This window comes from Coturnix japonica, chromosome 6, assembly GCF_001577835.2.
Source record: "Coturnix japonica isolate 7356 chromosome 6, Coturnix japonica 2.1, whole genome shotgun sequence".
NCBI lineage: Eukaryota > Metazoa > Chordata > Aves > Galliformes > Phasianidae > Coturnix > Coturnix japonica.
In genome coordinates this window covers 30,321,680-30,345,967 of record NC_029521.1, presented here as the reverse complement: position 1 = coordinate 30,345,967, position 24,288 = coordinate 30,321,680, and the positions used below count along the sequence as shown (strand labels likewise).

The 24,288-nt window shown below is 44.2% G+C and overlaps 1 protein-coding gene across 1 annotated transcript in view; it reads right to left on the bottom strand.

Annotated features, from left to right (window-relative positions):
• Window positions 1-11,458: 11,458 nt before the first annotated feature.
• The window catches only part of MGMT (O-6-methylguanine-DNA methyltransferase), a 124,704-nt gene continuing 111,874 nt past the window's right edge, over window positions 11,459-24,288 (bottom strand). Inside the window, exons 5-6 of the mRNA XM_015867618.2 lie at window positions 19,405-19,544; window positions 11,459-12,673 (exon numbers count right to left, since the gene is read on the bottom strand). Coding sequence (XP_015723104.1) covers window positions 12,542-12,673; window positions 19,405-19,544 — 272 coding nt within the window. The 3' untranslated portion in view covers window positions 11,459-12,541. The remainder of the gene's footprint in view (window positions 12,674-19,404; window positions 19,545-24,288) is intronic.

Here is a 24,288-nt window from a genome sequence, read left to right as displayed (position 1 = left end):
CATTCTATTATAACAACCCAACACAAACAGCAACAAAGACCAAGCCATAGCTAATGAAATAAAACCTCCTGCTAAGCATCTGTTTGGACTCCATCTAAGGCAACACTTAAACACAGACAAAATTTCACCCACTTACAAAGCTCTCCTCACTTCATATGGGACTCACGTATGCACAAATTCTCACATAAACGGGGTTGTATTGAGGTATAAACCAGAAAAATCTTCCTCTGTTCATCTGAGACTTCTCCTATCATAAACTTTTGATTAGATGGTGTGTATGTTAAACTACAGATAAAAGTTCCTATTGGAGTTTTCCCTCTGTTAACGGTATGTATATAAACCTACAGACTGCTGATGGGCGCAGGAGGAGAACGCGCTGTTATTTGTTGTGTAAAAGAAAAAAGCTAGAACTTTAAAGCCATCATTTTACAGCCTAGCTTGAATGAATATATTCTGCTTCTCAAATACGCAAAATACTCCTATAGGAAATGCTGAAGATTTGTTTTTTGTAACCATCATTCTTAACTAGTGCACAGTTATGTTTATTTCTATCAGCAATCTTATTAATTCCCATACTACTTCTGGACCACGCTCGCACCACAGAAATGATTTTAATTGAACATTTATTAAAACAAATGCCTTGTCAGGATATACCCTCTCCATCTGGCCGCACTGGACAGGCATTATTTCCTGGATGTGTCTGCTTTATGCAATATCATCTCGCGCAGATCTCACTGACTAGCATAGATATGATTAGATTGCTGTGGGTTTTGTTCCACAGTCTTTTCTGCCACAGCCCTTGTCTTGCTGCCATCAGCTTATACACACACACTGCAGGACTCTTCCTCTTCTGCTGCACAGAGTATGTTTTCTACTGGAAGAACACCATTAGCCACAGATCTGACAAAAGGCAGAGATCATCTATAAATAACCTCCCTGCATGGTTGCATGGCCTGCATCCTTTCTTTCTTACTTTTTCTCTCCTTTTTTCTTCCTCCTCCTCACATGCACACCCACAATCACACAGATAAGAGTTTGGCTAAGAAATAAAATTTGAATTGGGTTCCCAGCATTACATTTAAGCCCTTGAAAATAAAATATGAGAACCTTTTTCCTTCCCCAAAACCATCAGCTGCTGACAAGCAGATTCCAAGCACTATAAGGGCCTTTCCCAGCACACTTACTTGCTTAGCAGCCAAACATTATTTTTATTGCTGGCACCACAAACAAACACAAAACAAATTCTGAGTCACTCAAAATTCAAAAAATGGCAGGGCTGTGCAGTTAATCCCCTATTCACAGTCATATCAAAGCACTGTGTTGTTACTTTCACTGTGATTCATCTTAATGAAAGCCACTACTTTTACAGCACATCTCCTTTAACCCCAAACTGGTGCCCACGCTCCTCTCTCCAACCAGATGGTGGGAGATCTAAAGCTGTTTGGTCACACACAGGAGCAAGTGGTGCTCCCTGAAACCATAAAATTACCTTAATATTCACTGAACTGGTTGTTTTTTGTTTATTTTTCATCCAAAGCCTGTGCAGTCTCAGTAACACTAATTGCAAAGAGTCCATCACGTTCAACCTTTAAGTTTCCATTCTATGATCTGGTCATTTTTCATTTCTTCCTTGGCAGCTTTGGGCACATGCTTAATTATCATATTTTTGATAATAATGGGCTGTTTTTTAGCAGTTCTGCTTTGTGTAGAAACCCCTTGAGACAACCTGGTGCTCCCAGTGGGGTCACGCAGCACCCATAAACTCTTATACAGGCCTGAGGACTAACCAACATTTCTATTTGCAGCAGTACCATAATCCCATTAGCACTGGGACTGGTGTGCACTGTGTGCCACATGGATGCATCCCAGCAGCTTCCAGAGGCCTCCTCCATTGAGATACTGGAGTGCTTGCTGCCTCCATCGCAATGTTCAAAGCAAGTCCACTGCAGGAAATGGAGCATCTAAATGTCTTTGTGTCCATTTCTCATGTTGTTTTCTGGCTTTAGGGTTGTTTTATTGATATGACCCTTCCTTAAGTGTGCAGAAATACTTAGTATCGAAATGATATTGTGAGTCAGCTCATTATCTTTAATGCAGACATCAAAGTCGCATCTTAATGGCCACAAGATTATGCATGCTTTGAAACAAACACGCATAAATTATCCGAGGACTTGAAATAATGGCAAGGAAAAAACAAAGATTCTGCCTTTCTTTCCCTTCACAGGTACCCTGACCTGCTAAGGAGCACTGCCCTGGGAAGCTCCCACTGCAGTTTCTTTTCTCAGGGCTAGAATGGAAACATGTTAGAAAGGTTTGGTTTGGGACATCACTAATTCCCACCTTGACTTTAGCTGCTATTTCAGCCATCTCGGTTAGACTACTTCCCAATATATGGATTCATCTTTAAAAATGAACGTGAACACAACATAAGGTTGCAACTCTTTGCACGTGGAAAATCAAAATCAGATTTAAAAGGAGTTTACTGAAAGATTCAACCAAGGCTGAATGATACCACACTATAAGGTGCAGTGTAACCACGTGACATGGCTGAGGACTGAAGAAGCTTTCATGGGCTTGTAAACCTTTGCAGCTTATTGGGATGTTGTAGGCCCAAAAGGGGTCACAGGCCAGGACTGATGCTTCCCATTGCTTCCAGTTCAAGCCAAATAGCAACCTTGTGCAGAAGACAACTCTATTAACAGAGATGCTGGCACAAAGGCATAAGGAGATGTGAAAATAACTTCCCACAAAACTCATTGTGAGGAATATCTCACAAAAACTTCATCCCAACTCAGAGATTCGACAAGGACCAGAATTAACTGCCAGGAATTACCAGGTGATACAGAAGTAAAATGGGGCAAAAAATCAAATCCAATTTCAGTCTGCATATGGCCAACACCTTGAATCACAAAATCTGCTGGCCTATTTTCTGAACAGAAAAGATGTCCTGCTTTAAAGATTGGACAGAAAAAAGGAAACTTGCAGAGAAAGTCAAGTTGTGAGGAAAGCGAATCCATGAGGCATCCCCGGGGAGTGGAGGGAGCAGAAAAATGTGACCATCAGGTACTCACATGTCAAGAACAGATGATCTGCCCATTGTAATTAAAGAGAGAGAGATGTGCAGAAATCTCAGGTAGTGAGGAGATGCCAGGAGCCTTCAGTGGAGTGGTGGCTCCTTGCTCAGACAACGGGAGATGAGGAGGAGTCAGAAGGAGCCGGTTGGTGGCAGGGACAGCCATCCTGAGCTGACAGAGCTCCCCGAGCCCTGCACTCAACCTGCGATTAATCACACATACACAAAGCCCTGGCTGCACCCAGCAGCCGTCCTGCGTGTCACAACCTTCATGATTCCACTTGGAGCGAGACAACAGCAAGTTAAATTTCTGGATCACTGTCACTGTGTCAGACTTAAAGAAGTTGCACCAGGGAATGGTCAGCAATGGGAGTAATTTGAATGGAAATGTCAGTTCTTGCAACCCGAGGTTTGAGGGAAGTGCCCTGCTATCATCCAGCAGCTCTGTCACACTGCTCAGTCCCACTCCTGGCCCCAACCCACTCCTTCAAAACCAAAACCATCAATGGAGATCTAAAGCCGGAGTAATTTGATGTTGAGCTCCTAACAGGTATTGGCTGAGTGAGGAATTCAGGTCTGGTCAGCACATCTCACTCTGGAAAACCTGCAGCAGTTGCTACATAAGCTTGTGCATGTCTTGTATCACACCTGTGCCAGATTCAATCAATCCAACATGGTGTACAGAAAAAACCTGGCTGTGCAAACGCGCAAGAGTTTTGCCTAGTACCTGTCCCCTCAGTCACACCTCCACAGTGCTGCTCCTTTGCACTTGAAAGACCGACCAACCATCCAGAGCACAACCCATGCACTGACTTACCCAGAGAGATTCAGAAGGAAGCAGCATTAAATCCACGCAGCTACCAAGATGGGGAGCTCTCAAACACCTGACTTCAATCTGTTGAACACCAATTTACACTGTGCTGACTCAGAAGCATCTAAGCACAATATTTCCCCAATTTAACTGAATCACACCTGTTGCAAACACAGCTTAACTGCAAGCGCAGATCTCACCTAAAAGCAATAGCAAATAAAAGCAAGAAAGCCCAGCTGCGAGTCCCCGGGCTTCCAAAGGGACAGAACAGAAGGAAAGGGAGAGTGGGAATTTGTTTTGGAACAAGAAGAGATAATAGGGATAAAGAGAGCCTCTCTTGCTTTGGGAGAATGGTAGGTGGGCACAGGTGCTGGGGTGAGCATCTCCTGCTCCAGCACATGGGCTGTCCTGTTTATTTACTCAAAATCTTGTCCAAAACAAAAGCAGTGACAGCACGATGCTTGGCCCTCCTCGCTGTTCTCTTTGCTGGGAATGGCAAAGAATCCATGATGCTGTTTATATGTTGCCCCAAGTGCCACTGACTTTGGAGTATCTCCAAGCAAAGTGAAGCAGAATTACCTTTGTTATTTTTAGTTTGAAAGAAGTGTCTTACTGAGTCAGTAAATATATACCTATCGGTATTATTTCCTTATTTTTTTACATCAAACATAAATACAGTGGGAGAAAAACGCTTCTACAAAATGTGAAAGGGAAGAAATGGAAAACAAGCCAAATTTAGATTTTGCCTGCAGGATAACTGACAAACCAAGAAGCTTTCCTGGCTTCAAAACAGCTACTTAGATCACAGGTGGCTGTATTCTTAAAGGGTAAAAAGCAAAGCTATCTCTTTTTATGGTATCCTTTTCAGGCATTCTCCTGTCACAGACACCAGGCTTTTACGAGTGCCCAGGCAGAAGAAGCTGGATCCAGTTGCAACACTCTGTTGGACTATAAACCAATGATATTTGCTTTACCTGTGCACTATCTTCCATGGAACAAAACAACATTTACATCTGGGATCAATTTGCTTGAAATTAAAGTGCAGCTTTTATATCTCTTCTGCATCAGAAGTATAGTGTTAAGGCTATAACATACAGACAGTTACACATTACTTTGCATTGTAATATTTAGATTTGTGTCATTTTCTATCTGAAGTAAAAAGCGTCTTTAAATAAATGAGTGATCTTACACTACATATTTTATGGGCTGTGTACTCAGCAAGATCCATCTGCATTTGCAACGTGCATATACTCATCTCCAATTTAAAACTATGTATTTAGACTTTGAATTTTAATGCTTAAACTATAATGCAGTGCAGAGATAATTTGGACTATGGCGCAGAAAAGTTCTGCTGTGTTTGAACCCAGCGCTCTGCGACCTCTTGGCAGGAGGAGGAGGCAGCTCCCACCCTATTACTGGTGTAACCAAGCCCTCCAGCCACGGCTGGGGTTCAGAGCTGCATGGAGCAGCCATCACCATCCTGGACAGCCATCACCATCACACAGTGATCCAGGTTTTGCAATGCTGTGCTCACCAGAACATCAGGACATAAGCCTCAACTTCCAGCAGTGTCCAGCTGCGCTGCTGGTGCCTTGGGACCTCTGGTGGGACTTCAGCAAGGGACCTGCACAGAGCCCATGAATCACAGAACGGCCTGGGTTGCAAAGGCCCACAATGCTCATCCAGCTCCAACCCCCTGCTGTGTGCAGGGTCACCAACCAGCAGCCCAGGCTGCCCAGAGCCACATCCAGCCTGGCCTTGAATGCCTGCAGGGATGGGGCATCCACAGCCTCCTTGGGCAACCTGTGAACAGTGCATCACCAGCCTCTGTGTGAAAAACTTCCTCCTCAGATCCAACCTAAACCTCCCTGTCTCAGTTTAAAACCATTCCCCCTTGTCCTATCACTGTCCACCCTCATAAACAGCCATACACATCCCCAGAACAAAGCAGCTCTTGATTTCCAAGGACGATCTGGCTTTGAGCTTTCTAACCAGCTTTACCCATCACTGCTACTTCTCCAGCAGCACGTAAGGCTCTACACTTCAGTTCCTCTCTAAGTCTGACTGGTAACAATCACATATTGCAATTTTCACAAGCGTTTTGGAGTTGTAATACACTTCAACTGCAGCACTTTACAGGCTACTTACTGAACCCCAGTAATTATCTGGAAAAGTTTTGATGCTCAGAAATTTTTGCAGGTACACCCAAATCTTAAGGAAATCACAAGAGCCATCAGTGATCAAATTCCAAATAACCAAAAATAATCTGATTTCCATCTGAACCAAACACCATTAACTTTTTAAGCTATTTTTTCCTCTCAGTTGCTGCAATACTTTGTATTTGGGTGAAGGTGAAAACAGACTTTTTTTTCTTTCTTTACAAGTTATACACACACTACAGCCTGCACCATGCACTGCCCAAACCAGACCCACAGGCACTGAACAAAACACTGCTGGATCTCAACATCTTCTGCTCCAACTCTGGCAGAAAGGCAGCTTGTCCAGAGCTATCCTGCAGTGGTTGACACAAGGAGGTAAGACTGAAATAGAGGACACTGCTAATATGAAAGAATCAGACGGTGTACCTGGTCTTTATCCTCTGCCTGGAGAAAAGAGACAAGCAATTAGTCCGTCACAGCTTCTTTGCCATACGCAGGCTGGGAAACAGATTGAAGGGGTCAAAAAATTCAGAAGGCTCCACATGATCCGACATTTGCCTTGTCACAATTTTCTTGACAACCAGAAGGTTGCAGACAGTTTGCTGGTCATCGGGAACGGCGGCGTGGGATGACTGATGACTGAGCCGGGGACAAGCAGCCGCTCAATCAACGTCCTGCAACTCAAAATGGTGCCTTCCAACAGAACTCGGGGTGTTTTTAGCCTGCTCATTTTAGAGGACAAACGTGATGGAGCTGTTGGAGCATACGAACATTTCTTCATCTTGCAGCCTCTCAGTGATGCTCCTGAAGCCATAGAGGAGATCTCCAATCCAAACAATATTCAGAGGTCCGAAATTCAGTGCCTTTCTTTTTGCACTTCACTGCATTTGCAGAGCAATCTCCGCTGCAAAATACATTACAATTGTAGCAATGTTCATGAACAACACATCAGTTTTGTTTCAATTTTTGCTGTTACTTTCCAGTTTGTTGGTGGTCACGTTGAATGTAACTCATCAGAGCTCATCCTCTGTATGTGGATTTCCCATGTTCACCTTTCATTACTTGCCCTGTGCCTTCAGTGCCAGCTTTGTACCCTCCTGCTGCTACCCGGATGCTGCTGCTGCACGAACAGACACTGATCCATTTGCCTTCAGCTGCTCTCTGTTTCTGTCAGATATTTTCGGTGTCTGACATGCACTGCGAGGACAAGCTGTGCTTTTGTGCACGCTGCCTTTTGAAGTGCTCACACCTTCACCTGGCAAACAGCAGCTAACCGTACGATGAGCGCAGTGGGACACTGGAAGGATGATGTTTCCATACAGCTATTAAAACAAAACCCAGCCTGAGATGCTGGTGAGGCCCTGGGCTCGCTGGTCACGAAGGAGAGGAGAAATGCAGCCAGGGCTTGGTGCCAGGGCACAGCCAGAGGGCAAAGAGCTGCCCAGCCAGCCCTGCTGCTGCGGTGTTCTGGCAGGAGAACTCCGTGGTCATCCCCACATCACTCCTGACAGAAACTGCCAGGTCTGCATATGGGTGAAGTGTCATCCCAAGCCCCTTAGAAGATTATCTGTAACTAGAAAGTGGTGCTGGGATTGAAAGTTGCTTGGAACACTTTGTTCAGAAAGAACAAGGATATGTTTTTATGGGGCATCATGAGGAAAGCATTTCATTGTAGCACAGATGTGTTGTGGTTAAACACTGGAGGAGAGCTGCTTGCCCATCACTTCCTGAAATTATATCTGCATTCATATATCATGGTGATACTACCTTCTAAAAGATACAGAATGTGCTTACTCAAAAAGAGCAGAAATAAGGATCATATTTGAGACTTACACTGTAAAAACCGTGGGCCATAATCTGCGTCAAACTTCAGAGGAAAGCTGAGCAACAACAGCAAATCCAATAAATAAAAGCAGCAATTTTTCAAAGGATTGCATTATGAACTAATGGAAACACCGTGGTTTGAGCAAGAAGTGAAACCCTGGACCCGCATGAAAAAACCCCGCAGATCCCCAGCCCATCTCCTGACCCCCAACCAACCTCAGCCAGCCATTGGCCGTGCTGTGCTGCACAACAAGCACAGCCCCATCATGAATCACCAACATGGACGATGTTCAACAAAGACACAAGATTTCTGCTTCAACCCTGTCCTTAACCCTGCAGCCCCCAGCCCTAGTGGTAGATTTGCCATGTCTAACCTGAATCCTAGTGCTCATCAGCAGAGGATGGGAGACACCAGGTGCTGCTCTGCCCCATGTGCTCGCAGCCCTCGCTGCCATGCTCCAGGCTCCCTCGCTGTAACAAATGAAAAGCACTGTTTAAAATAACTAAATAAGGCACTTGAAGAGGTTTTAAAAATTGATAACTCGACGTACTGTATGAGATCGATCTTAATTACTGCTAACGTGGAATTTTTTTTTTCTTCTGGCTTTTTTCAATGGGAGCAAAAATAAAAGAGCAACCATTAACGAGAAACTTTAAAGGCTCGTTAACAATATCCTTTCATCAATCACAAGGGCTGCCAGTGTGCCGCATTCACGTCAATTTTCACCTCGTGGCCCCGCTACCAGGCTCAGGCTCCTGGTTGGCCCCACATACACGGGTTGGCCGCAGTGTGAGGCTGATGGAGCCCAGACCGCCCCGCTGTCGCCCGCCGGTGCCGCTGGGTCCAGCTCCGGCCCCACCGCGCTGCCAGCCACCCGTTACTTCACACGGGCCGGGGGCTGGTCTGGATCAGCCCAAGGAGGGCCGATAAGGGGTGAAGGGGATGCAGCCTGGACGGTGAAGCTGTGGTGCTGGAGCCAAGGATGGCCCTGCTTGCCCCTCCAGCAACAGCAATGTGGGGGTGAAAAAATGAATGCTTGAGAAAGATCAGATTTCTTCTTTGCCAAGAAGAGGGCACCACAAAAACAGCAAAGTTAAACTCAAATCACCTGTAAATCCCAGCCTGTAAAAGAGGGGCAGATTTCAGGTTTTGCTAAGGCGTATCTCTGGAAAAGAAACAGAGAGAAAGCTGGGAAAACACTATCTTTCCAAGCCACGCATTAATTGTATTTATTTGTTACTCATACCCTGCGCATGCTATCTGAAATAAAAATAGCACACAGCCCTTTGACGAGCTGTATTTGCACATCAGTGTAACTGAAATATCCTGTGTGCTGTAATGGCAAGTGAGTGCACTGTCAGTAATATTTTCCATTGTTTTTAGAGCCAGCCGCAGCAGCTCAGACCGGAGGCACACAGCAGCCCAGTGAGGGCAGCGAGTTTTAAAGGGAAGCCTTCGACCGCAATTTCTGTTCAATTTCTGCTGGAATTATAAAAGGAATTACAATTAAATCTGTAAATGCAATTCTTTGAGGATTTTTACATTCCTGTAAGATTCTTACTAAGCAATTACGCTTGAAATAGTACATAAATCTTACAGGGCTCCCATTGGATTACTGTGCTTTAAGTTTTTAAGCGATCTTTCTGTGGCTTTATTTTTTTATTGCATTTTCTTTTAAGGAATGCAGGTCTTCAGCACCGCCTATCACAGCAAATTAACATTTTAAGGCAACATGCATCTCCTTGACCTGAGAGCAACAGATATGATAAATATCATGACTTTTACATATTGTAAAACATTGGAGAAAATGATTAAAAGCAATAATCTGAGAGATTTCTGGAAAAAAGAATGATCTGTGATGTTTATAGGAAACATGGGTTAAAATTACTGCCCCTTGTCTGAAATTTAATGTATTTGAAAAATGGTAACGCTGTCCTACCAACTACATCACTGCTCATCATTCAACCAACAGGCCGTACAGCAAGTATCAAGTATTATGTACAGAGTGCCTGGTGCTTGAGAACTGTTTAGAAACACTGAACAGCAACTTTATGGGTCAAATCATTCTGGCCCTCATCAGATGCCTAATTCCTCCAGATGAGTTGGTTGGGAGAGTAAAGGGAGAAGAAGATTTGGGCATATCTCTAAAAACAGCCTTGGATCTGCCATGAATTGCCCTCCTTTTTAAGATGCTTACAGTATGAGCTCATAACACAGCGAACTCTGCCTGCAAGAAAGTGACCTGTCACAGTCCCCCAGCCTGGGGCCCTTCCTCATTTGGTATTGATACATAGGATGCAATCTGCATTTTTCATTCTGGCATAAAACAGTACAACCAGTGTCACTGCAACGCTGCTGTAAATCTGACCCAGGAAACACAACGTGTTCTTTTAAAATATTTCCACTGGCCTTAGACTGGCTGCAGAGAGTGTTTTGTATGGAAAAAAGAAGGAGGGGGGGAGAATTGACCCACCGCAAAATTCAGTTTCTTCCATGGCCAAGGGCATCTATTTCATTATAAATGTAGTTCCGCCAAAACAAATATTATTTTTGAATCTTTCATTATCTTAGTCTCTGGAAATGGGCTAAAACAGCATGTGTTGGTATTAGATGCTGCAGAGCCAGCTGTCGTGCCTGGCTGCACAGTGTCTCAATGTCAGCAGTTCAAAGCACTGCGAGGCTGAATGGGAGGAAACTTGATAGGTCAGAGGAACCCAATTCCAGTCAAAAAGAACATAGCTGTCTTGTTCCGAGCGTGGTATTTTTTTTTTTTTTTTTCTCCCTGCTGTATGTGCATACACACAGAGATACATGTTGGGATGAGAGTATTTTAATATCTTTTCCCCACTCCGGTGTTTTCATAAACTCAGCAGTGACCTCAGCTCCATGCCTCCAGCAGGCCCTGCATGGCGGGCCAAGATGGCCCCGGATCAGACCCGGCCCCGGGGTGATGTGGGCCAACAAAGGCGACAGGGCCAGGGCCAGACCCCCACCCGTCGTGCCACACCATGCCACGCTGGGGAGGGCCCAGCAGTGCCCATCAGTCACGGGCAGCTGCACGCCTAATTTACAGCCACGCTCTCATCTGCAAACAAACCGCGGGCCTAGTGGTTGCTCCCAGGGATTTACAGTAGGGAAGGATGAATGTTAATAACCGATGCTGGTGCTCAGCTTATCGCCACAGAGCGGGGGTTGGTGGCCTCGCAGCCCAGCTATGCACATGGCTGTGCCTGCCATGCCAAGCTGGCACCTGCTGGAAGCTGAAAACAGACACCTGAGTGGGAGAACGTGGCACAAAACAATTCTGCGGATGTGAATGTGGAAAAGGTTAAAGTTTACACTTGGTATCGCATCCTGCTGTTGGTATCCCATTATAAAAAATAAAATACCCCCAAACTGTACATATTATAAGGCTATATTTTTATCCCGGGGTTCTGGTGACACGTGCAAGCCACTTGAGCTTTGCTTTCGTGGTTTATATTGCCACCAGAAACCCTTGATAAAAATACAGCTTTATATTGTACAGCTGGGTATAGTTTATTTTCTCCATATATCACACACTGTGTTTTATTTATAAACATACACAAAGATACTTGTATATGCAAAGCAGTTTTTTTATTGAAGTAATTCTGAGATATCAATAATACTACATTAACTAAAGCACTGTAACACCATAATTTCTTGGTCAGCAACGGCCTTTCCAAAGACATCTATGAAAATATGATAAACACATTAAAAAAATCAGTATTTCCAACTTGGAATTTACGATTTTCATACTGAAAATTCCAGCTTTTGGTGGCTCGCAATTTCAGAAAACCCTTTCTAAACCACCTCAGAATTCAATGCTAACATCTCTCCAATCCTTCCTGCAGAGAGGCTACGGGAAACAAAGCTTCATGCAACAGAGAAACAGCGGCGCTAAAGGAAGGCTATTGCTGATAACAGTGCAACTATGATCAGCTGTTCAATACTGTGCCCAAGCTGCTCTCACCTAAATGCTTATTGCCAACATCTCAAGCAACCTGCCGGCCTCTACAGCTCCACCTGCTTTTTGCAACGGTCACAAAAGCTAAATTTGTATTCCTGCCTTGAGAACTTCCCACAATCTGGAAAGAAAATCTGTGAACAAGCAGCTCAACAGCCGCTTCCCCAAGACTGCCCTTGGCCACACACCACAACGTGGGCTTTACTCAGAAACCATTTCAGCAGCCAGACACCAGCGGTTGGGAGCCCTGGCATGGGGCTGCCCGGGGACACGCTGGCCATAGGGCCTCTTGGCCACCCAGAAGCATCCTCAGAGAGATGCCCATGCCTCGCGTTTGCCATGCCTCTCCCATTCTCTTATCCTTGCTTTAATGGACATTAAAAATAGAACAGAACAGAACCGGGGATGAGAACAAAATACATGCACAACAGGCCTGGACTGCTGCAGTCATTCTGCTGTAAAATGTAAAAACAAGAAAGGGCAGACGAGCTGCATCCCTCAGGACGCATCCCGCTTTTTTAATATAGTGGTGCCACCACACATTCCACTTCGGATGTTGCATTATATTTATATGTCACTCAAATATTTACCATTTTTCTGAATTCTGCTGGGTGCTCTGAGAGCTCGTTATAAGCCAAGATGTTGCAGTTGTGTGCCTTGGCTGTCGAGCAGCTGTGGCTGAGCCACATCAATCTGATAACTTCTCTTTCTGGAGCTTCTCGTGTGACAAAAGCCACTCTTTCATAAGGATTCCTCCTCCGTAGTTGCCGATCTGCCCGCTGCTGCAAATCACCCTGTGGCACGGTATGATAATCGCGATCTGCAAAACACACACAAATAAGAAAGGAAGCAAAGGGTGAAGCAAAGGGGAGTGGAAGCAGAAGACGGGTGTGAAAAAGGGCTATAAACAATAAATCAGCTACTAAAGCAGCATTTGCCTTCCACCGTGCTGGTAGTGGCATGGATTTAAACATCCAGGTTAAAGACTGTGCTGGAGACTCCTGTCCACCTGTGAGGAGGATGCAGGAGTGTTGCACAAAGAGCTCTTTTCTTTCTGAGCCTGTTCTCCTTCAGGGTACAGACTATCCTGCAATGCCAATGGGCTCTGATAACCACCCAGCTGTTAGGGGAAAGCATCCAGAGTAATGCTATCACATAAAAATGATGTAACGTCTTACAATAGGTAAAACCCGTGCATAAAAACCCTATGTAAAATCTTCTACAGACAAAGTGCATAATCAGGCCCCAGAACTGCAGTACCTTGGCCTGCACCTAACGATATGAAGCTAATGAGATGAATTATGGTTGCATTGCCCATGCTCTCAAGTGCACTGGCAGCCACCTCCCACCCTGCAGGGACACTACGTGATCCTACACATCCTGTGAGCACAACCATCCCCAGCTCCCGGCTCTGGGGACACTGTGTAGCCAAGGCATGCAGCCACGCTCCCCGGGGAGGGCAGTGCTGAGCATGCTGATGTGCAATGCCCTCCCCCTTGGAGCTTCGCTCCTGCCAGGGGATGCCTCTGTGCGGGCGGCATTTGGGTTGGATGGGATGTTTCAAGGGATAAAAGGAAAGAGCATCATTTCAGACCATGCAGCACACGTGGACATCCGTGCTTTTGCAGCAAGCTCAATATCACAGAACGAGACATCTACAGCCAGTGCCACAAAACATACACATGGAGGTAATGGGCAACTATTAACAGTCACGTCAGGGTTAGGAGAGGCTGCTTTCCTGCCAAAGAGACCAGTGAAAACACGAGAGCAGCACTTCCATGAGTGAGCTCCATGAGTCTCAGCTCCTGCACCCAATTCCTCTTCCCTCTAAAGCACCTCAACACGCGCTGCTGAAAAATTCCATATAAGAACAAGGCATTATTTATTATTTAACAGCAAGTCAATCCAAAATGGGTTGTGAATTTTTAAAACCTACAACAGGAGAGATTTAATTCACACCTAGCCAATTTAAGAACTTCTTCTCATGCCTCCTCCTTTGTATCATTTATAGCCAGATGCCAGGGATTCTAAAAAATCAATGCAAGAAGTTACATAATGGACTGGTAATGCAGAGAAGTACATAAACAGACTTTTTTTTTTTCCTTTTTAATCGCAGGTGATTATCATAGTTGAAGTACACATCATAAAAAATGCAATACATCATCTTTAATCACACAGTGTGTGTTCTGGTAACTACAGAGTAATTCAATTGCAATGACAGACCTGTGAGAAGAATAACTTAGTAAAAGTGTGGATATTTTAAGTGAAAGTATATCCATTTATCTATCTATCTATATATATGCACAAACTACTCTGTACAGATCTGCCTTTCTCTCATCTCATATTTATTTCAGTAAAGCTCCAGCTGTGCTCTCATTTGACCCAAAGACTCAGAGCCCTGGACAGCTATAGGCCGGACCTTTGGAAACTATTATGGGGCAGCTCTTTTGCTAACGGTAAGTAATATAGATGGCTGAAGTTTTAAATCTTTTAAATCTGAGCCCAAAGGCCATCACATTAAAACAGAATACACGTAGGTGCTCGCTGTTAATTCAGGTTTAATAACAAATGCTTATAATAGCTGCTTTATTTGGAGTCAGTGGTGCCACGAGTGGATCACACATCCACAACAATGTTCCAACCCCCTGCTGTGTGCAGGGTCACCAACAACCAGACCAGGCTGCCCAGAGCCACATCCAGCCTGGCCTTGAATGCCTGCAGGGATGGGGCATCCACAGCCTCCTTGGGCAACCTGTGAACAGTGCGTCACCACCCTCTGAGTGATAAAACTTCCTCCTAATATGCAGCCTAAACCTCCCTGTCTCAGTTTAAAACCATTCCCCCTTGTCCTATCACCGCCCACCCTTGTAAACAGGTGCAACCCCCCTTGTTTATAAACACCTTTCAAGTACTGAAAGTTCACAATGAGGCTTCCCTTGAGCCTTCTCCAAGCTAAACAAGCCCATTTGCCACGCAATGCTAGAGAATAAGCAGAGGAATTGATGAACCTCCTTTCTAGGGTAGGTGTTGAGCTGGTAGAGCTGCAGAAACACTGCTTTAAGGCTGGTCGAATGGCTGTAGCTGGAAATCACAGCCAACAGGATGAAGGGTATGAAATGGAGCATCTTCAATGCTCAAAAGAAAGAACTTCACACCAAGTTTGTCCTAACACATGAAAGCACACGCCTCATCCTCTGCAGCGTTGGATACAAAAGAGAACGTGCTACAAAGGTCGCATGGGCTCTGTAATTTAAAAATATTGAACATTGCTTCAGTTTGGCTTAATTGTGATGACAACTTTCAGACTACTAAAATAATTAAACCTGCTAAAATTTATTAGGGCCCTAAGGGCATTTTAGAGGGAGAACTACCCTAGTCTGGAGCTTTAATGCCTCGGCTACATTTAATGTAATTTTTATCAATAACCAAGCAGCTCATAATATTATAGCTCTACTGAAATCCTCACGCTGTGAAATCTAATTCATCTAACACATGAATCCATCACTTACACAGACCCTATCTCAAATGCCATAAAACTTCCAAACCCATAGATTTGTCTCCAACAAAAATAACATGAAGGGGCCTTTCAATCAATAGCAGAATCCCTCTGATTTGGGCACCAGCTGAATATTTTCTCCAACTTTGCTTTTGTTCTTCTGGGTAGAGGCCCACAAGGGAAAGAGCTTGTTTTCACTCGCAGCCTCATCAATACCTAAATCCTGGTGAACAAGTGACACTGAGAAGCTGTAATCAATAGCTCCCTGTGCGTTTTTTCTTCTGGTCAAATGGTTCAGCACTACTGACAGCCCTGACACTCAGAACATGATGCTAAATCTTTATCAACAGCCATCTGGGTGACTGGCAGAACAAGACTCGGGTGGTCATTAACGCTCATGGCAATCTGTGAATAAACTAACTCCTCAATAATGCGTTTGTTTAGAAAAAGGTGGGGAAAAAAACTCCCTGCACAAGGTATCGATTGCCTTTGAACTGCATTTAGCAAATTCCATCTGAGGATGCAGCAGCGCAGCGCTCCGCCGCGGTGCTCCACTTGTTAAGAGTTCTCAATTTGACGCAATGGAAAACCAACCGTCCTATTATACTGCCTGACGGACTGGAGACTTGCAGAAAGCTGCCAAACTGTCAAAAACAGATCAGCCAGGCCATAATGGAAACAGCTGAAATATCAAGTTATAACATACAACAAGAATCACACTTAGCAAAAAATAATCTTTCAGTTTGCTCACGTCCTATCACTTTTTCTCCCCCCGTTCCCTCGCAGAAACAAATACCGTAATGTGAACCAGCATGGGTCCATCTTTACTGCTAGCCACCTAAGGAATTAATGCTCAAGTGGTTTTATGTGTTTGCAACATTTCAAATCCATACTTCACAGTCTTCTCATAAACGCACAATTACTCCTTTCACTCTCAAACGTTTAAACTATTTTGGCTGAATAATATCCCTGACTCTCCATAGCTCGAGCTCAGCATCATGGCAGACACTTAGCTCGGTTTGAACCTAAACAATAACGCCACTGGATTGAATATAAAAAACGTATGCAGCTATTAGTGCTGTTAACACACTGCTGAAGACGTCTTATTTAAGCCACAGAACAGTCATTTAGGATGGCCTTGGACTAATCAGCCCAACATTCGCCATTTCCCATGAGTCTCTGTGATTTCTTTTTGATCCTCCTATACTAGTCTAATGAGATTTTTAATTGAACTTTATGGGTTCCCTTTGAGGACCACAGACCTTGCAGTCAATCTGAACCGCAGTAAAGTATTTGAAGTTTTTCTTGCAAAAGGTGAGCCATCCCCATCATGTCCTTGGCATAAATTGAGGCGAGGATGTCGCATCTTTCAGCTGCTGCTGGCACCTCTTCCACCTTCTCATAAATTTGAAGGTCACTGTATGAATTATGGGAAGCAACCCCACTACAAAGGGAAACCTGTAGAATGCACACTACCAAAATTAAACACCGACCCATGATTTGTAGAAGGGAGAAACATTCTGGTATTTCCTGGAAAAATGCTAAGGTACACAACTCAGCAAAAGATTTCACTAACAGCACAATGCCTGCATCCAGCTCCGCTCTATTCCAAACCCTCATTTTTACCTCTATTGCTATCTTCATTAAATCACCATTATAATACAGTCACCATGCTCTAACTTAGCCCTTTAATCGAGAAACCATCTCAAGGTGCAAACAACTCAACCACTTTGCAAAGCTTCCGCAGCCATCATTAATAGCAGCATTCACTGAAGCTTCAGTTTCTCTCCTGTGAACAAAAATCACTAATCTGTTGCTTAACAGAACACCCCATTGCTGCTACAATTTCAAGCAAATCCAACTCAAACCCAGAATTTACAGGTGGAGCGATTGCTAACACCATAGTTCTTTGAATTCTTTGCTGCTGCCTTAATGATGCTGTGGTTCGCACGACGCGCTCAGTCTAATGATCTGTTGAGGTAGATTTAAAGCCCAATATCTCATCTGATCAACAAACTTCAAGTGTGTTTATACATGAAAACGTTCACAGGTGCGCCAAAATTCGATACGTGCAGCACACTGCCATACAAACAAGCATAACGTCTAATGGATTTAAGCTCCTAAGCTCAATAGAGAAGTATACAGTGATGTTTTAAGCGTGTATCAGGCTTCTGTATGAAGCAGTTCATATGAACAGCATAAAGATGCGTTCCGTCAATACACCGTATTGCACTTGACAACACAAACTATTTTAATATGATGGAATGCTTTCCAATATAATCTGCTGTACATTAACAGAAGGTAATACAATGCAAACCTACAGGAAACAGTTCTCAAAGAATAACAATACAGTGATGTGCAAAAGGATATGTAATTGCTATTGCCTAGAAATGTACCCTGCTTTGCCCTCAGGCTGCAGTGGAGCAGCAGCATCCAAAGCAGCGGTAACAGCAGGTTGTGGTGTGAAAATCCCTGCTTTTTCCCCCGTGAGGAAGGATGAAAATAGTTCTGAAAATAGACAGCAAAGCTACTGCAATTTGTTCTTAAATGGGGTCCTATCTTATTTTTGTTATTTCCCATCCCTTACTATGGCTAGAGTGATTTCTGTCCTCAGAACATTTTTAATTGTATTATAGATACTAATGTATAGCTTCAGGGAAAAAAGAGCTCTATTAATATAATACTACTCCAATATTTCATAATAGAAAGCAAGCTGATGATACCATAATGACATCCTTGCCTGTTCCGAAACACGTTTTTATTAGTAGACATCCCCTGTAGTTAATCTGCAATTTCACACATGTTCCACGTGCAATCACAAACACACTCCTTATGCACTTCACTGGGAGCCCCTTCTCACAGTGTATTTTCCATACAAATCTTAAGCTATCTTTCAGAATGGTGAGTCATGCAGGCTGACTATGCGTAACATGCAGATTGATTTTATGAATGAAATGAAACACAAGGATATTATATGGTGGAAACGTGAAAAGCCCCCAGCCTCATTATTTCTGCATGGAGAGCCACAAGTTCTTCTGAAAACGGGTTCCTGAATCTGCTTTGCAACTACATATTGCAGTCCTCTATGTATCTCATTAAAGGAAAAAACTGGGAGAACTGAATGCAGAAACGACAGAGAAGGTCAAAGATGGAGAAAACACTGGAGAAAAGAGAGAGGCATTTGGATATGGAAAGACACATGTTGCTAAGGGCAAGTGCTAACGAGGGAAAATAAGGTGTAGTATGGCCAAAAAAGGCCACAATCATATTAACAGAAATCTTGTTGTTTGTTTGATTGTTTTTTTCCTACTTTTTAAAAGGTAAGGAATGAGGGAATGTGCAAAGCCACAGGGGCACTCTTTTCTCCCTTGCTCTCCGTCTCCTTTGCACAGTTACAAAGCAGTACTGCAGGGTGAGGAATCAACTTCCCTCCTCCTGCCTCCTGCAGTGCACTGGTATTCTCACTGCAGCCCAGTCACTCCCTAATTCAGGACTGAGCTTCCTCCAAGGGGACCCAAACACGGCCCGACCAATGGGCCCACACGCAGCAGCAGTGATTCTCACCAGCTTCACTTAGAGTGATCAGTGTGTTTCTGGTGCATAAGTAACATCTGAAAATCCAGACCCTGACAGTCAAAAGGGAAAGATAATTACTGGGAAAATGGATGAAGAGGCTGAGTATTGTAACACATCGTTTCTCCAACATCCAACATCTACAGCTCCTCATGTCCTGACAAAGGATGCTGGTGCCGAGTGACAAAAGATTTCCCTTTCCCAATATTTCAGAAAGTTTGAGAGCAACAAAATATGTACAGGCCGATGAATTAAAAGAAGCACAGAGTTCCTTTTCCAAACCTAACACTGTAAATGGTAGGGCATAAATCACATTAAACTGGGTTGTGCATTATTGCTGATTAAAAACACTTACTGACCTTATTACTCATGGTAGACCAGTTTTCATAGCAGATAAATTTAATCTAATGACATTTAGCCCAGAAAGCTCTCTAAATCCACCACCTTCCATCAACTTTATTTGAGAGTTGACATGAACTTACAGGATTGTTCCTCATTGCTCCTCCCACCGCTCTCGCTGCTCGGCTGTTGCCTGCTCGCTCTGCTAATTGCTGGTAAGAAATGGCCTCTCCGAACTTCACTTCCCTCAGCAGGGTCCACAACACCTCTTTGGTGAACGAATCTGCAAATAAAGAGAGGACTGTTGGTACATATGCACGGCTGGATTAACAAGGAGACAAAATACTCCAAACACCCAGTGCGAAGCACAGCCTCAATGGCAACCTTCTAATTTAAATTTAAACAGCCCTAAGACACCGTCCTGTTATCGTGTCCTATATTACTATATTTAAATACATGATTATTAGAAAGAGCACTTCAAGTAACCGATCACTATAAAAAAAGGATTTAAAGCTTTGATTTTGCTATAGTTTTAATTCGCTTCAAGTACAATTATCCTGTTAACACATACAATGCGATTTTTCCATTAAATTGGCAGAGCATAAATTAGCATAGAGTCAAATTAAAAAGGGAAGAAATAACCGGCTCTACCTATTTCACAAAGCCCTCGCATCTCCAGCTCATTTCCAACTTCAGCTGGGACGCGTGGCAGAAGAAGCCCTAGAGCCAGTGGACCTGTATTATCCTGGCTGACTGCATTTTATAGCTGAGCCCCCCAAGCTACTGCTCAGCATTCCAGACATTACGAAACATAAGGACTGGCTGCGACCTTGAATGTACGGCACGTCCTCAATGACACGGGGCTCTGCAAAAAAAATACATAAGGTACCTTCCACTCTTTTAATTTTAATTCACCAGCAAATTGCTTATAAGCATTTCCAATAGCTGAGATAATGAATAAGCAAAATGCATGAGCTTCGTTCTTTAGTTCAGAGCTTTACCTTCCCAGCCCAGGACTGGTTGACAAAAGGACAACCAGTAGCTGCTCTAAGTAGGGTTTGACACCCATTGCTCTTCCAAGGCACCTGTACAACTCTGCAGATCTGACTACTGAATAACTCAGAGAAGAGAGCTGGCAAAGAAAGAGGCCCTCTGCCCTGTTGCTACTCACTTGGCAGAGAAACAAACTGATTTGCAACATTTCCCCTCTTTAGTTGTCAAGAAAGACATTGATTACGTTACACAGCCAAATGTGATTTTGTTCTTAAAGGAAACCCATACACCGTTATGGATGTGTTAAATAATAAAAATCACTTCTTAACTCAACAGAATGATAATCACTTCATTGAAAAAATCTGTTTAGTCTTTATTATAACATTAAGCAAATTAAACATCAGCATAATCCAGGTGATACGAGAAAAGGGTCATCAAAGAAATTAACTTTGTTGTTCATTAATTTACATGGATTAGTAGAGGGCAAAGAGATAGCAAATCTGCTCCAGTTTTTTATGATATAATTTCAAACTGTACACCATTTGTGGCAGTAGGGTGACTTTGGGGTTAATCAGACTGATTTGTCCTTTTAATTGCTTTCTATTCAAAGAAAATTCATTAGATAATGTTCTCTTCAAAATTCATGAATCAATTTAACTGAAGAAACCACATTAACAGCTTTGGGTTCATTAGCACAAGCAGTTGTGTTACTAGCTGATTGCTAGGAGGGTTTCCTTAGGCAAACAGATTTTGTTTACCGTCATTTCTTCAGATAGGTTTCTTACAGACCAAACTGTGGCTTCTTATTTCTGTTTCCTCCTCAAGCCAAGTGAGATTCGTGCTGACCTCAGCACTTGGGGGCTCAGGGAATCCCTGCCCGGTGCCCTCCCCGAGGCACACACAGTGCAGGGAGCGCACGCTGCTGCTGTGCCCTGCTCCCCTGGTGGAGCTGGTGGCAGCGAGGCACCCTCAGCGTCCCACTTCTGTGCCATGAGCCTGGATCACATAATCATTCAAGTTGGAAAAGACCTCTGAGACCCACAGCCCACCCCCTCAGTGCCACATCCCTGTGGCTCTGAACACCTCCATGGATGGGGACTGCCCACCCCTGGGCAGCTGTGCCAGTGCCTGGCTGCTCTCTGGAGAACAAATTGTTCCTAACACTCAACCTGATTCTCCCCCAGTGCAATGCGAGGCCACCACCTCTCATCCTATTGCTGTTACCCGGGAGCAGAGGCCAACTCTCCTCTCAGGATACTTCAGAGAGCCTTACAGCCTCCCCAGAGCCCCCTTTCCTCCATCCGGTGCAACCCCAGCTCCCTCAGCTGCTCCCCATGAGACCTGCGCTCCAGATCCCACAAAGATTAGTTGCCTCCTTAGGATGAAGCAGAACTGGGAGCACAGCAGCTGCATCCCAGCATGGCTGTGGCCAGCCTGCAGAGCACCCTGCAGCCCACTACAATGCAGCATCATGGAACCAGCCTGCCTCGACATGCAGGAGAGATCATCTTCCAAAGACAGCACATCTGTCATGAGAGGATACTCTATCCATACCGCCATAAAACACCAGAAGTTATAGTTCAAAATAATGAAATATTTAGCAATCATGCACATCATTTTATAAATGTATCTGAAAACTCAATTTCATCCTGTAGGGAGCAAATGCATTAATTAGTTTAAACGGCTCTAACAGACACTGCCAAATACTGTTATTAAACTGTCTGCAAGTGTTAGTGCCTGTAAGCACAACCTTCCCAAATTAGATGGCTGAACTTTCACCAATTTCTGACGTGTGCCAACATTTTATGCCGCTAAGTATCATTATAAAATGCTGTAAAATCCACACATAAAAATTAACGCCCACGTTTGCTCTACAGAAACACTTAAAGCCGTGTGAGTTTCGGCTGGCTGCTAACTGGAGAGGCAACGTAGGCAAAGCAGAGACTGAGCTGCATCCACAGGAGCATCACTCCAGATCCCCAGACCCTTCACTGCCAAGGGGTTCTGATTCACACTGAGATACCAGCACTGCTGGACGCTGCTGCTCAGTGAAGTATCAGCAGCGTGTTGGTCCCGTATCAGGATGCACACCTCCCAAACTTCCATGGAACCACAGGAGCTGCCAAAGGGACAAGGGGACACATTTGTCAGTCCTGACAAGTGCACTGTAAGTAATGCATCACCAAGCGAAGCTGACCTGAAATTATCATTTAAAGATTAGTTACCAGTCTCTAAAGGGGGAGATTTAGGTCAGATGCAATGAGGAAATCCTTCATGCACAGGCAGTGTGGCCCTGGCACTGCTGCCCAGAGCTGTGGGTGCCCATTGTGAGAGGTGCCCATCACCATGGCTGGGCCCTGGGAGCCTCAGCATGGGCGGGGGGGGGCACTCAACCCATGGCATGAAGGGGCTGGAAAAGTTCCACCCAACCACTCTGTGGTCCTATGAAAGGAGGAACTCACGCTGCATCTGCTGCTAATGCTGAGCTGCTTCAGGTCACTCACAACAGCCTTAGGCCTTAATTCTCCAAATAAACTCACTCCCTCCACATGGATAAGAGAGTGAAAATCAAGTTTGCTTTAACCCTGACTGCATCATAACTTCTTTCCCAAGTAATGGGAGGTGGCAATTAGCACAGAGTAACGTGGCACAGCAGCAATCAGGCAGTGGTTAGTAATGGGAGCAGACAGCTGGATGCTGCGGGCAGCAGGGACAGAGGCAATGGTGACAAGGGTTGGCCATGGGTCTGCCTCTCCTGCTCGCAGACCTGGAAACAAGGGAGGTTCAGAAGATGCACCTTCTGATTTTACCTCCTTTTTAACAACTCAAGGTCATTTTCCCTGTTCTCAATAATCTTTGCTAGGAATCCTGCTTTTCTGTTTGTTTTTTTCTTTTCCCAAAGACAAAACCAGATCTCAGCCCCTCTCCACACCTTTTCCTGTGGGCAGGAAATCCAACTGCCCCAGATAATTTGTGTTTGTTTTCACCCTTATCTGTTTTCACCATAATTACTACAGTTAAAACTGGTGCAGGATCACAGCACGGTTGGGTTGCAATTATCAGTTGCTGTTCAAACATTACAGGAAGTGTAGTTTAAACAGTGTGGTGACAGCCCGTAGAACTGTCCATATGTACCATTACAACAGGAAAAAAACAGGTAAGATTGCTTAAAACCAGGGCTGTGCCAAACGTTTGGGTAAATCACTGACAGGAGACTCTGAACTTCTGCTGTTGCCATCTTCATGAGTGATACTAACATCTTACAGAGACAGGATGCACCTACCTGTGAATGTTAAACTCTACGGCTGCTGAAATAGATGAAGCAAAGCTGAGATCCTGGCCAGGATGCATTCACTGTGTGTTTGCTTTTATACACAATATATAATATCAACATATCTATGACCTATAAGCACGCCGCATATTTACATCACCTAGGTGAGAATTTTATCATTAATCTTTAAAACACAAATCTAGGTAACGTTCAGACAACGTGGCCACGCTACCATAAAACCCAATTAATGGGAACTGTTTCTGATCTGTAGTTTAACACACTTTTAAATGCAGCTCCCTTCAGACTGTTGAAGGGTTGTAGGGCCAAATTCTATCCTTAGAAGCAAGTAACTCTCTCTGGACTTAATCCAGCAGTATTTCTTCAGGTTAAACTCCCTGGAAGTCAGTGGATGTTTTACTCGAGTAATAACTGTTATTCTGACCCATTTTTTAGCAGTAGTTTTAATAGCAGCTTTTCATGCACTTACCAGAACAGAATATAATTTTAGAGCTAATGGAAATGAGCAGATGAGCCTGATGCTCTGCGCCAACCCTTTACATCCCCTGCCTACACCACACTGCAAACTGCCCCAGAATCCCACTTCCAAACCCAAGCAAAGCCTCCCTGCAAAACAATGACTCCTTACACATTAGCAATTTCAGCTAAGCTAAAGATCCAAGCAGGACTTTGAGTGCCACGACATCCCTGAACAGGCTGCGATTTGGGCTTGGAGTCCATAGACTGATGAGATGGAGGAAACTGC